Genomic DNA, 14,468 nt, shown 5'->3' on the forward strand with positions numbered 1-14,468 from the left:
AAATCTGCTGTTAGGAAGTGTCAAAGATGTCATAAAAATTTCATAGAAATTTGGATAGGAAAAGCATAGTAGCAAGATCAAACAGATGGTACTATGCGGTTGGAATTCTGCAATGTATCTTTCGTCGTAGAGATGAAAACTTTGTGACGAAAGGTTTATGCAGCAATATAGGAACAATTTTTTTTTTACTGGATTTTCAAAAAAGGATAACTAAATTGTAGTAGCAGTAAGGTAGGAAACCAGAACCTGTTGCAATTCACGGGGAGATCAAAGGATGATCCGCGGTGGTGGAGATGATGGCGAAATTCGGCGACGATCTTTTAAGCAATTGTGGGAATTGCTTTGGGCGGTTGTGGAGGGCTGATGGATGGCAGTGGAAGGGCAGTGAGATGCCAAGAACGCTGCTCTGATACCAGGTGTTAGAACCCTTGTAGATTCTAAACTTGGGGTTGATCTCTTTAGGGGATCGACCTCCTTGGAACTCTATAGGGGTTCCTCCCTTCAAGTTGCTGCTCAAAGGCTGCATAAAAGATTTATCTATTGCTTAATAAAAGAAAAGAAATACATGGCTATTTATAGAGCTTCTAAACCCTAACTCCTAATAGGACTCCTACTTAAGACTCTTACTTCTAACCAACTCCTAATAGGACTCCTAGTCAAGACTCTTATTCCCTTACAACTCCTAATTCTTCTCTAAGAAAACACCTCCTACATGAATGTCCCTCTCAATTAGGACTCTCCTAGCTAGAGTCCTAACAGAATGTCCCTCTCAATTAGGACTCTCATAGCTAGAGTCCTAACAGTTTTACATGAATGTCCCTCTCAATTAAGACTCTCCAAGCTAGAGTCCTAACAGATTCCCAGAAAAGCACAATTTATGCTTTCTAGCTCACAAGTGATACCATTGCATGGACCTAGTGGTTCCACTGCCCAGCCCAACCTCAGGTCATTGAATTGGCCTTCTAATAGACCCAATTCGACCCTGGTTCAGGCCCAATGGACTCCTAATCAAGTTGGCATGGTTATACCCCAAAACTAACTCAATTAGACTCTAAATGACTTTGATTAAGACTTAACAACTCTAATTATAATCATGAAGCCTTCAGCACATTGTTCGACATGTAATCTGTTCTTCTGACACTTCATTCGAACTTCTGACGCATCATACTTCTCTTCGGTGAATTGTCTGATCCATTAGCATGTTGACCTCCCATAACATCCGATCTTCTTGGCCCAATACTCGATTCTTCCGACCCGATCCTTCCGACCTGATGCTCATACTCATGGCACGAAGTTCATCCTCTAGCACGTCGACTAATCCTCTAGCCTAACATCCAATATCTGATATGACGCTCTCCGGTCCAACGTCTGATTCTCTTGCATCAATTATTTGTCTTTCGATAGTTTAAGTCCATGATCAAAATTTTTTTTACGTCACTTATCTAAAATGCTTATTAGTCCACAAACTCATCAATTGATTTCATAATCAAAATCTGGGATTCAATAATCTCCCCTTTTTTTATGATAACAACAAATTGATGATGAAGTTTTAACTAAACTCCCCCAATCTATATGTTATTTTGTAATGAACTTGAATTCAAAAATGATAACCTTTCAATGTAACTCTTTGAATTCAAGTAAAAAAAAAATTTACTATAAAATCATAATGACTTTCTTTGCAAAGGTCATATATATAATTTTAGTTTTTATTGCAAAGATCAAAATAATCATTGCACACTTCATATACATAATTAAAATATCATTGCATAGCATAGTTAAAATATCATTGCATCCATCCTATGCATAATTCTAAATCATTATAAAATCAAAGTAATCACTACATACATCAAAATTTTAAATCATTATAATACAAGACATCATAATTTTTCAACATTATCAAGGAGTACAATTGACTTCTCTCCCTTTGTTATCAATAAAATAAATAGAAATGTGTAAGTTACTATTCCTCTCTCCTCCTTTCTCATCATAAAAAAGAAGAGAAGGATATCATAGGTTCATGGTGCTATTTCTCTTCATTTACATCAATGTGTCAATTATAAAACTATTTTGATATCATATAAGGATATTAATATAAAAATTAAGTTTAAGTCAAGAGAGATCAATTTGATGATAGGGTATACAAGTCATGAATACATTGTTAGGATCAAGAGCGGCACTAAGAGAGGGGGTAAATTAGTGCAGCGGAATACTTTTGCTATTTAAAAAAAACTTATTTCCATTGAAACCTATTCCAATGAGAATGGTTTCAATTCAATCCGTTTCGGAAGGAATTTAAACTCAAAACCTTTTGTGAAAGTGCAAGAGAAGACTAAGGTGATTTGCAGCAATGTAAATTACATAAATGAAAAGCGTCGGTTTCGTAAAGTCTTTGTACGATTAAAGCCGAACTCGTAAGATATTTACGTGAAAGCATATGTAGGCATAGTTAAAACACAATAAGAAGGAGAGGCAGTTTGCTATAAAAGAAAGTTGCTCAAAGTAAATGCAAACTGAGTTTTAGAGTTGTTCGGTCAACGTGACCTACATCCACTTTCGGCTTCCTCCTCCGACGAGATCACTGACGTCCACTAGAGGCCTTCCTTCAATATGCGAAGGCCAACCACCTTTTATAGCTTTTCTCCTTTTACCGGGTTTAGGAGATAACCCTTACAAGTTTCACTCCTCTCTTGAATGATCTCAACACTTAGAAAGAGAGGAGGAGAACTCTAGTACTTTTACAACTCTTTAACACTTCAAAGATTTAAGAATATATCAAGATTTCGTTACCCTTTCATGCAGAAAAGGATAGGGTATTTATAGACCCCAATGGCTTTCAAAAATGGAGCCAAGAAGTATCTCATCTTGGATTTCTAGGGTTCTAGCAGTACAACTACCATTACTGGGCAGTATTACCGCCTAACACCTAACATTGGGAGGTACTACCGCTCAGTCTAGGTGGTACCACCGCTTGACAGAGCTCGAAGACCGAGCTCTGGCGGTACCAACGCTTGACAGGGGTGGTACCACCGCTGACAGCAATAACTGCCAACAGTACCACCGCTTGACAGGGGCAGTACCACCACCCAGAATTCTTAGGAGACCGAGTCTCCCAAGCGGTGCCACCATCGGCCAGGAATTTAGGGGCTGAATGGGCTACTCTATTCGGTCCAATTCAACCCTGACAAGGGCCCAATTAGCCCCTAATTAAGTTAGTGGGATTACCCCCCAATCTTAACTTAATTTACACTCTAACTACGACAATTAAGACATGTTTACTACACTTCTTGTTTCGGTGTGTCAATTGCTCTTCCGATGAGCTTCCGACATACTTCCGGCGAACATTCGACAAACTCTCGGCAATGCTCCGGTGGACTCCCGGTAAGCTCCTGGACTTTGCAACGATCTTCTTGGCAAGTTCCGATGAGCTTCTATGGCAAGCTCCAAGACTTCTCGGTTGGTTCCCGAAGAAATTCCGACGAACGTCTGGACTTCCGTCGAACTCTCGAACTCCCAACGTGATCTCGATCTTGACTCCGGCACAACACATGCTTTATGTCTTACTGCCATCGTAGTTAATCCTGCACACTTTTCTCAACATATAGATTAGATCAAACAAATTACAATTGACTTCATCATCAAAATTTGAGATTCAACAATCTCCTCCTTTTTAATTATGACAATCAATTGATGACGAAGTTAACCTTAACTCCCCCTATCTGTAACACCCCTCATTTCCGAATTTTCGTATAAATTTCTGGTGATAATGTAAGCATCTATCTTAAATTGACAAAAGAAATAGAGTATGAATCAGAGGTAACTTATTTTTAAGATTTGGGAGATCTATTCAAAAAAAAAAAAGGAAAGAATTTGAGGACCTATATGTAAACCCTAAGGACCTAATCGTGAATATGATAAAAACAAGGACTAAACTGCAAAACGCACAAAATGACAAATCCCATCGCTTAAGCCTCTCTGCCTTCGTTCTTAAGGAACCAGAGAAGGCAGCTGCGGTGTGGAAGAACAGAGAAAGAAAGAAAGAAGAAGAGAAAAGAAAGGGGGAAGAAGAAGAAGAAAAATTGGGGCTTTGTGGTTTCTTACTCAATCTTCTCAATTGGGGGTCAAAATTCTCAAAGGCAAGTGTTCTAACCCCATCCTACAGAAAAATTAGTCTCTGTTTTTATGTTGTTTCAAAATAAACTGAAGGATTTCTATTTAGAAACTGATATGTCTCTCCTTGGACATAGAACCATGGATTCTGAAATTTTTTCGGTAAACTGACCCCTATATACGGTTCTGGCTATAATTTTTAGTACGAAATGCAGATTTGTGCAGGACCTAGTTTGTTTGAAAATAGACTCTTATATCTTTCTTTTGACACAAATTTTGAAGATTTTGAACACCGAATACTTACCCAAACGTCTGTTTCAAATGAGCCTATGGACGCTGCAAAATAGGGATTAAGATTTCTGACCTTTCAATACTAAAATGCCTATAACTCCCTGTCGGAAATTCTGATTTATACCAAACTGATTTTATTTGAAATTAGACTTGAAAATCTTTCTTTTGATATATAGATTGAAAAATTTGGAATTCAAAGGCCTATTCTGCTATCCATTGATTCCGCCCTATAAATTCAAAAAAACAGTGATTCAGTCTTTGACCTTTGGTCACTAAATCCATGGTAACTCCTTGTTGGAAACCTTGATTCGTATGAAACTTATTTCATCAGAAAACAGATTGATAGATCTGTCAACAGTAGCTTTCTTATGGGTATTGGAGCATAATTGTTATTCTGAAGTATTTGTTCGAAGTGCCACTTGAATTCTGTCAGAAATCGAGCTTTAGTCGATTTCGCGTATTCTGTTCCATTCCTTTGGATATTAAATTCATCTCACCTTCTTATTTGAATTGAGCTAAATATGATTTCTTGGAATCCCTGTATACTTTTGCTTTTATTTCATTCCAAATCTGAATACATTTGTGAGAGATTTGTTCCTTGCATCGTATTGTTTCGAAAAGGCACATGTACGTTTTGTTGTTCTGCGTGTGCTTCCGATATATGCTACTTATTGTTAAAACTGTCTTCTTGTACTCTGGTGTTTATGGGATTGTTTGGACCTTTGCCAGAAATGGTAAAGGGTATGTGCTTAGAGCCTGCGATGCTCTGCCGGCCCCCTCTGACTTCACCTAGACGTGGGTGGATGGAGCTCCCAGACGTGGGAGACTTATGTCTGGTGGTCATTCAGAAATGGATGAATCACAATTCTGTTTGAGATCCCACTACACCTTCTGTATGTTTGATATGATATCTAGAGCTTTGGTTATATGTTTTTTTACATACTTTGGATAAGAATGATATGAATGCAATGTCAAAGACGATGTTTGAGCTTCTGTTTGGTATGTGATATTGATAAGCTCTGAAATGTTTCATTCATTGTTGATATGCTTCAAAATGTTCCATACATTGTTGATATGCTCCGGAACATTTCATATGCCATTGATAAGCTCCGATATGGTTCATTTGTTATTGTTATGCTCCAAAACGTTTCATTCGTTTCTGATATGCTCCAATTACTCTATGCCCCATATGTTATTAACCAAATATGTATGATTGAAAGGACAATTGTGATTCTGTACCTATTGATATTATGTCTACGAATTCGTATATTCTGCCTCGTTTTATGAAACTTTATCTCTTTGGAAATTGTCCTATTTTGATATGGATATGTTAGTCACTTGCTGAGCTCTATATGCTCACCCCGTTTGTTGATAAATTTTTCAAGATAGCGTATCGCTTGCTTAAATGTTAAGATTGGGCTGAGGCAATGGAAAGTTAGAAGATTTTGGGCAGATCTGTGTTAGCATATATGTATTTGTTGTATAAGCCACTCTGCATCTAATGAAATGTTGACGATGAATCTAAACCTGTGGATTTTGTGTAAGTTAAAGGATCCCTCATGTTTAGGATTTTGGAATGTTAAATTAAATTCATGTAATGATACGAACTTATGGTAATCGATGGTTTGGTGACTGCATAGACTTCCCCACTTGTGAAATTATGTTGGGGTTATTATTTTGATGAGTTAAGTTCAGTTTGTTTGAATTATCGAGTGATGTGTGGGATGTTTATAAACTGCACAGGGTTATGAATTTGTAGACTATAGAGGTGAAATTTTTTTATCTGAATGTTTTCTTAGTGACCTCAAATGTGTGTTTGGATCCTGGATTAGTTGTGATGAAAATTTTAAATATTGTCGATATTTTGAGGGGCGTGACAGAGGTGGTATCAGAGCATGATTTGAGAATCACTAAGAATATATTTTTTTTTTTTTAGGTTTATTGACTATCATTTAGAGATTGATCAAAGAAAATGTTCTTTTGATGTTTTAGGAAGCAAGGATGACGAGATCATCTGGGTCTCCTGTTGCATCTACTGCTGATCAATTGAGTGGTATCATGCGGACTTTGGAGACTATGGCACAAGTGATGCAACAACAACAACAACCTGTCCTACAAGGAAGAAATGATGGAACAGGAACATCAAACCAGACAGGGTTGGGAATTGAACAGTTTAAGAAGCTTAGTCCTCCCAGTTTTAGTGGTGAGTCTGATCCAATGGTGGCAGAACGATGGATGATGCAGATAGAGAAAATATTTGATGCCTTAAATTACCCTGATGATCGAAAGGTTTTTCTTGCCACCTTTATGCTGGAAGGAGAAGCTGAACACTGGTGGAGAATGATTAAGAGGATGTCTGAAATCAAACATGAGCCAATGACATGGAAGTTATTCCAAGAAAAGTTTAATGATAAATATTTTCCAGATTGTATGATAGAGCAAAATGAATTGGAGTTCTTGAATCTTATCCAGGGAAGTATGACGGTTACAAAGTATGAATCTAAATTCACTGAGCTCTCCAGGTTTTCCATACATATGACTGATGATGAATCTAGGAAGGCAAGAAGGTTTGAAAGGGGATTACGGCCAGCAATAAGAAGCCGAATGTCAGCTTTAAAACTACAAACATATGTAGATACGGTAGAAAGAGCTTTGAAAATTGAACGAGACATGGAGGAAATTCAAGAAATCATTGGCAAGAACAAAAAGGACAAATTTACTAGCAAAAGCAGGAGAGAAAATGAATATGAAGCTAGTAACAAGAGGTTTAAGACATTTGGATTTGAGAAATGGAAACCATTGCGGAGGACTCAGTCATGTGCAAAATTTGGATTAAATCATGAAACAAGTCAGTGTTTTCGGGTGACTGGAGTCTGTTTTGCTTGTGGAAGGTTAGATCATCAATTAAGAGATTGCCCACTGAAAAGGAAGAAAGAGCCACTATCTCCTAGACCCTCAGCCCATGCTAGAGTGTACGCTATCACTGAACAAGATTCTAAGGCTTCTAAATCAGTGGTGGAAGGTATTCTTCATGTTTCTAAAAGAAATGCAAAAGTTTTGTTTGATCCCGGCTCCAACTTATCTTTTGTTTCACAATACTTTGCTTGTCACTTGGATATTCTACCTAGACCCCTGGATTATATGTTATATGTAACAACTGCTGTTGGAGATTCATTGGCAACAAACTTGGTTTACCCATCTTGTTTGATCTCTATTGGAGAACATGAACTCTTTGCTGATTTGATTCTCCTAGAGATCCAGGGTTTTGATATTATACTTGGCATGGATTGGTTATCTTCTCATCACGCTAGTATTGATTGTTACAAAAAAATAATTACTTTCTGCATACCAGATCAGCCTATATTTTTCTTTGAGGGCATTAAGCATGATTTGCCTCCTTGCTTGATATCAGCACTTCAAGCTTATCGTCTTATGCAGAAAGGTTGTTTTTGTTATATGGTGTGTGTAAAGGAGCATTCAAATCAGGAAACCCACCTAGATGAAATTTCAGTGGTCAAAGAATTCCCTGATGTATTCCCAGATGACTTGCCTGGTTTACCTCTAGATAGAGAGGGTGAATTTGCTATTAATCTGGTCCCCAGTACAACCCCAATATCTAAGCCTCCCTACAGAATGGCACCACTCGAGCTAGAGGAATTAAAGAAGCAAATACAAGAATTGTTATATAAGGGTTTCATACGACCCAGTGTATCCCCATGGGGTGCTCCGGTACTATTAGTGAAGAAGAAGGATGGAACATTGAGGCTTTGTATTGATTATAGACAGTTGAATCAGGTGACCATCAAAAACAAGTATCCCATACCTAGAATTGATGATTTGTTTGATCAACTGCAGGGTGCACAAGTATTCTCTAAGATTGACCTGAGGTCAGGTTACTATCAGTTGAAGATCAAGGAGGAGGATATTTCAAAAACAGCTTTCAGAACTCGATATGGTCATTATGAATTCTTGGTGATGCCTTTTGGTTTGACAAATACCCCTACAGCTTTTATGGAACTAATGAATAGGATATTTCAACCGCTCTTGGATATCTGTGTAATTATATTTATTGATGACATATTGGTGTATTCAAGGAGTAATCAAGAGCATGAGGAACACATGAGAAATGTATTGTCCATACTAAGAGAAAAGAAGTTGTATGCAAAGTTCAGCAAATGTGAATTTTGGTTGAATGAAGTTGCTTTCTTAGGCCATGTGATTTCAGGGAAGGGTATATCTGTTGATCCAAGAAAAATAGAAGCTGTTGTTGAATGGGAAGTACCAACAAATGTAACGGAGGTTAGAAGCTTCTTGGGCATGGCAGGTTATTACAGGAGATTTGTGGAGGGATTTTCTCGAATTGCTCAACCTCTCACCAAACTCACTAAGAAGAATATGAAATTTGTATGGGGTGATGATTGTGAGCAAAGTTTTCAAGAGTTAAAAAGAAGATTGACTAGTGCCCCTATTCTCACTATTCCAAGAGGTAGTGATGAGTTTGTAGTTTATACTGATGCTTCAAGAAAGGGCCTAGGATGTGTTTTGATGCAGGAAGGGAGAGTAATTGCGTATGCTTCTAGGCAACTTAAAGGTTATGAATTAAATTATCCAACTCATGATTTGGAATTGGTAGCAATTATTTTTGCTCTAAAAATTTGGAGATATTATTTGTATGGTCGACAGTTTGAAATCTTTACTGATCACAAGAGTTTAAAATATATTTTCACTCAGAAAGAGTTAAACATGAGGCAGCGAAGATGGATAGAACTTCTGATGGATTATGATTGTGCCATCCGTTATCACCCGGGCAAGGCCAATGTTGTAGCTGATGCACTTAGTAGGAAATCTACAAGTTTTATGGCTAGTCTGGTCGTGAAGCAATTGAAGTTATTAGAAGAAAATTTTGATTTGAAAGCTTTGAGGAAAGAGCAAGACTCGATGATATTGATGGCCTCCATTCAAGTGCAATCTGATCTTATTCAACAAATTAAGGAAGGACAATTACGAGATCCACATTTAATCTACTTGAGGAATGAAGTAGAAAAGGAATTTAAGCCACAATTTCAAGTTTCAAAGGATGGTCTATTGAGATTTGGGGAGAGAGTATGTGTACCAAATGAACCGGATATCAAGAATCAAATCCTAAAGGAAAGTCATACTTCAAAGTACACCATACATCCTGGAAGCACTAAGATGTATAGAGATCTTCAAAGTCATTATTGGTGGGAAGGCATGAAGAAGGAAATTGCAATGTATGTTTCAAAATGTTTGACTTGTCAACAAATCAAAGTAGAACACCAAAGACCTGGAGGGTTGTTGCAACCTTTAGATATTCCTGAATGGAAATGAGAATGTATTACTATGGATTTTGTTTCAGGACTACCCAGAACCTCTAGAAAGCATGATGCTATTTGGGTTATCATCGATAGGTTAACAAAATCTGCACACTTCCTACCGATTAATATGACTTATTCGCTTGATAGACTTGCAGATTTATACGTTAATGAAATAGTAAGACTTCATGGTATTCCAAAGGAGATCATCTCTGATAGAGACTCTAGATTTCTCTCTAGATTCTGGAGAATATTACAGGAATCTATGGGCACTAAAGTCAAGTTTAGTACTGCATATCATCCTCAGACTGATGGTCAGTTAGAAAGAACAATTCAAACACTTGAGGATTTACTTAGAGCCTATGTTATGGATTGGAAAGGTGAATGGGATAAGGATATTTCACTTGTTGAGTTCACTTATAATAATAGTTATCATTCAAGTATTCAGATGGCTCCTTATGAAGCTTTATATGGGCGAAAGTGCATAACACCTATATGTTGGGAGGAAGTTGGTGACAGAAAGCTGTTAGCACCAGACAAAGTACAAGAAACTACCGAGAAAATTCAGGTTATAAGGAAAAGGTTAAAAACTGCTCAGAGTCGTCAAAAGAGTTATGCCGACAATAGGAGACGAGATATTGAGTTTGAAATCGGAGATTTTGTATTCTTAAAAGTTTCCCCTTCCAAAGGCATTATAAGGTTTGGGAAGAAAGGAAAGTTAAGCCCAAGATTTATTGGACCTTTTGAGGTTCTTGAGAGGGTTGGTTCTGTCTCTTACAGGATTGCCTTGCCACCAGCATTGAGCCATGTCCATGATATATTTCATGTCTCGATGATTAGGAAGTATATATATGACCCCTCTCACATCATTGAGTATGAGCTGATGGAGATCGATAGAGATTTATCTTATGTGGAAGAGCCTATTCAGATTGTTGATAAGAAAAAAAAAATCCTAAGGAATCGGGTCATCCCACTGATTCAAGTAATTTGGAGACATCATGTTGGAGAGGAAACAACTTGGGAGCTAGAGGAGGAAATGAAAAAGGTGTACCCCCGTCTTTTCGTCGATAGAGGTACGATAAATTTAGAGGACTAAAATTTTCTTTCAAGGGGGGGGAGGTGTAACACCCCTCATTTCCGAATTTTCGTATAAATTTCTAGTGATAATGTAAGCATCTATTTTAAATTGACAAAAGAAATAGAGTATGAATCAGAGGTAACTTATTTTTAAGATTTGGGAGATCTGTTCAAAAAAAAAAAAGGAAAGACTTTGAGGACCTATATGTAAACCCTAAGGACCTAATCGTGAATATGATAAAAACAAGGACTAAACTGCAAAACGCATAAAATGACAAATCCCACCGCTTAAGCCTCTCTGCCTTCGTTCTTAAGGAACCAGAGAAGGCAGCTGCGGTGTGGAAGAACAGAGAAAGAAAGAAAGAAGAAGAGAAAAGAAAGGGGGAAGAAGAAGAAGAAAAATTGGGGCTTTGTGGTTTCTTACTCAATCTTCTCAATTGGGGGTCAAAATTCTCAAAGGCAAGTGTTCTAACCCCATCCTACAGAAAAATTAGTCTCTGTTTTTATGTTGTTTCAAAATAAACTGAAGGATTTCTATTTAGAAACTGATATGTCTCTCCTTGGACATAGAACCATGGATTCTGAAATTTTTTTGGTAAACTGACCCCTATATACGGTTCCGGCTATAATTTTTAGTACGAAATGCAGATTTGAGTAGGACCTAGTTTGTTTAAAAATAAACTCTTATATCTTTCTTTTGACACAAATTTTGAAGATTTTGAATACCGAATACTTACCCAAACGTCTGTTTCAAATGAGCCTATGGACGCTGCAAAACAGGGATTAAGATTTCTGACCTTTCAATACTAAAATGCCTATAACTCCCTGTCGGAAATTCTGATTTGTACCAAACTGATTTTATTTGAAACTAGACTTGAAAATAATTCTTTTGATATATAGATTGAAAATTTTGGAATTCAAAGGCCTATTCTGCTATCCATTGATTCCGCCCTATAAATTCAAAAAAACAGTGATTCAGTCTTTGACCTTTGGTCACTAAATCCATGGTAACTCCTTGTTGGAAACCTTGATTCATATGAAACTTATTTCATCAGAAAACAGATTGATAGATCTATCAATAGTAGCTTTCTTATGGGTATTGGAGCATAATTGTTATTCTGAAGTATTTGTTCGATGTGCCACTTGAGTTCTGTCAGAAATCGAGCTTTAGTCGATTTCGCATATTCTGTTCCATTCCTTTGGATATTAAATTCATCTCACCTTCTTATTTGAATTGAGCTAAATATGATTTCTTGGAATCCCTGTATACTCTTGCTTTCATTTCATTCCAAATCTGAATATATTTGTGAGAGATTTGTTCCTTGCATCGTATTGTTTCGAAAAGGCACATGTACCTTTTGTTGTTCCGCGTGTGCTTCCGATATATGCTACTTATTGTTAAAACTGTCATCTTATACTCTGGTGTTTGTGGGATTGTCTGGACCTTTGCCAGAAATGGTAAAGGGTATGTGCTTAGAGCCTGCGATGCTCTGCCGGCCCCCTCTGACTTCACCTAGACGTGGGTGGATGGAGCTCCCAAACGTGGGAGACTTCTGTCTGGTGGTCATTCAGAAATGGATGAATAACAATTCTGTTTGAGATCCCACTACACCTTCTGTATGTTTGATATGATATCTAGAGCTTTGGTTATATGTTTTTGTACATGCTTTGGATAAGAATGATATGAATGCAACGTCAAAGACGACGTTTGAGCTTCTGTTTGGTATGTGATATTGATAAGCTCCGAAATGTTTCATTCATTGTTGATATGCTTCGAAATGTTCCATACGTTGTTGATATGCTCCGGAACATTTCATATGCCATTGATAAGCTCCGATATGGTTCATTTGTTATTGTTATGCTCGTAAACGTTTCATTCGTTTCTGATATGCTCCAATTACTCTATGCCCCATATGTTATTAACCAAATATGTATGATTGAAAGGACAATTGTGATTCTGTACCTAATGATATTATGTCTACGAATTCGTATATTCTGCCTCGTTTTATGAAACTTTATCTCTTTGGAAATTGTCCTATTTTGATATGGATATATTAGTCACTTGCTGAGCTCTATATGCTCACCCCGTTTGTTGATAAATTTTTCAGGATAGCGTATCGCTTGCTTAAATGTTAAGATTGGGCTGAGGCAATGGAAAGTTAGAAGATTTTGGGCAGATCTGTGTTAGCATATATGTATTTGTTGTATAAGCCACTCTGCATCTAATGAAATGTTGACGATGAATCTAAACCTGTGGATTTTGTGTAAGTTAAAGGATCCCTCATGTTTAGGATTTTGGAATGTTAAGTTAAATTCATGTAATGATACGAACTTATGGTAATCGATGGTTTGGTGACTGCATAGACTTCCCCACTTGTGAAATTATGTTGGGGTTATTATTTTGATGAGTTAAGTTCAGTTTGTTTGAATTATCGAGTGATGTGTGGGATGTTTATGAACTGCACAGGGTTATGAATTTGTAGACTATAGAGGTGAAATTTTTTTATCTGAATGTTTTCTTAGTGACCTCAAATGTGTGTTTGGATCCTGGATTAGTTGTGTTGAAAATTTTAAATATTATCGATATTTTGAGCGGCGTGACACTATCTATATGTCATACTTAAGAAAAGACATTCTTGAATTCATGGCCTTTGAATTCAAGAGACATATTGATAAGTTAAGTTCATTTAAACTTATCAATACACCTATCATGATTCCTATTATGATCTAACATTTTCAAAATGATGTGAAGGCATGACATCCATTTTCAAATCTAATATTTCAAATATGAAAGATGACAAACATAGCAATTCATCATTCTATGACAAGATATCAATTGTAAAATTATAAGTTAAACTCTAAATATCTTATCATAATGAAGAAAATTTATCAAGCAAACGTTTCAAGTATATATGATGAAATACATTGCATACATTTGTCATCAATTTACCATATTTTGGTATTATTTCTCCCCCTCATCAACAAAAAGGTGAACAATTCAACAATGCAAGTGTGGTAAAAATTCATGTCACATTTCGAATTTAAAAAATTCATACCAATTATATTTCAAGTATTCATAACATGGTATCATTCAAAAGTTCTCAACATTAAAAGTTATAAACATTAAAAGAGATGGCTTCCATCAACTTCTCCCTTTTTATTTTTCATCAAAACTTTGCATGAAGAAGGAGAGTAAGGAGGAAAATCCATTGAGAACCAACTTTGAATGAAGTTAAAAATGATAAAAGAGTTTCATTAAATCATGCTTCAATTTTCACAACAATAAAAATATTCATGTGAAATCAAATCCTCATTCTTGCAAGTGTTCATCTCATAAAACATCATAAAAATTCTTCCTTCATTAAGAAAGAATTCATGTGAAAGAGTCATCATATGAAGGATAAAAGAAATTCGTGAATAAGCCTTCAAATCCATTTCTCAATAAAAATTCACAAGAGATAAATCCGAGAGATGCATTTGTCAATGACTTTCATGTATAAATACTTCATGCATTCATAAAATGTTTTGTCATAGCTTTTCATCACTACTTGTATTAGGCAATATCATTAGTGCTTTGTAGTACTCAAAGATTAAGAATCCGATGTATGATTAAAACTACTCAATATTCAATAGAAATCATAATCATCAAGGTAAACATGA

General features: G+C 36.5%; 1 protein-coding gene across 1 annotated transcript; it reads left to right on the forward strand.

Annotated features, from left to right (window-relative positions):
- The first annotated feature begins 6,066 nt into the window (after positions 1–6,066).
- LOC135637206 (uncharacterized) lies at positions 6,067–13,169 on the forward strand. The gene is made up of 2 exons (XM_065149742.1): positions 6,067–7,420; positions 12,917–13,169. Exons 1-2 carry the CDS (start codon positions 6,400–6,402, stop codon positions 12,919–12,921), a joined length of 1,026 nt encoding a protein of 341 aa, XP_065005814.1. The 5' UTR covers positions 6,067–6,399; the 3' UTR covers positions 12,922–13,169.
- Positions 13,170–14,468: the final 1,299 nt, after the last annotated feature.

Source organism: Musa acuminata, chromosome BXJ1-3 (genome assembly GCF_036884655.1).
Source record: "Musa acuminata AAA Group cultivar baxijiao chromosome BXJ1-3, Cavendish_Baxijiao_AAA, whole genome shotgun sequence".
Classification (NCBI taxonomy): domain Eukaryota; kingdom Viridiplantae; phylum Streptophyta; class Magnoliopsida; order Zingiberales; family Musaceae; genus Musa; species Musa acuminata.

Excerpts from the sequence above, each read along its gene's own strand:
- LOC135637206 (XM_065149742.1), top strand. The coding sequence starts at position 6,400 with ATGACGAGATCATCTGGGTCTCCTGTTGCATCTACTGCTGATCAATTG.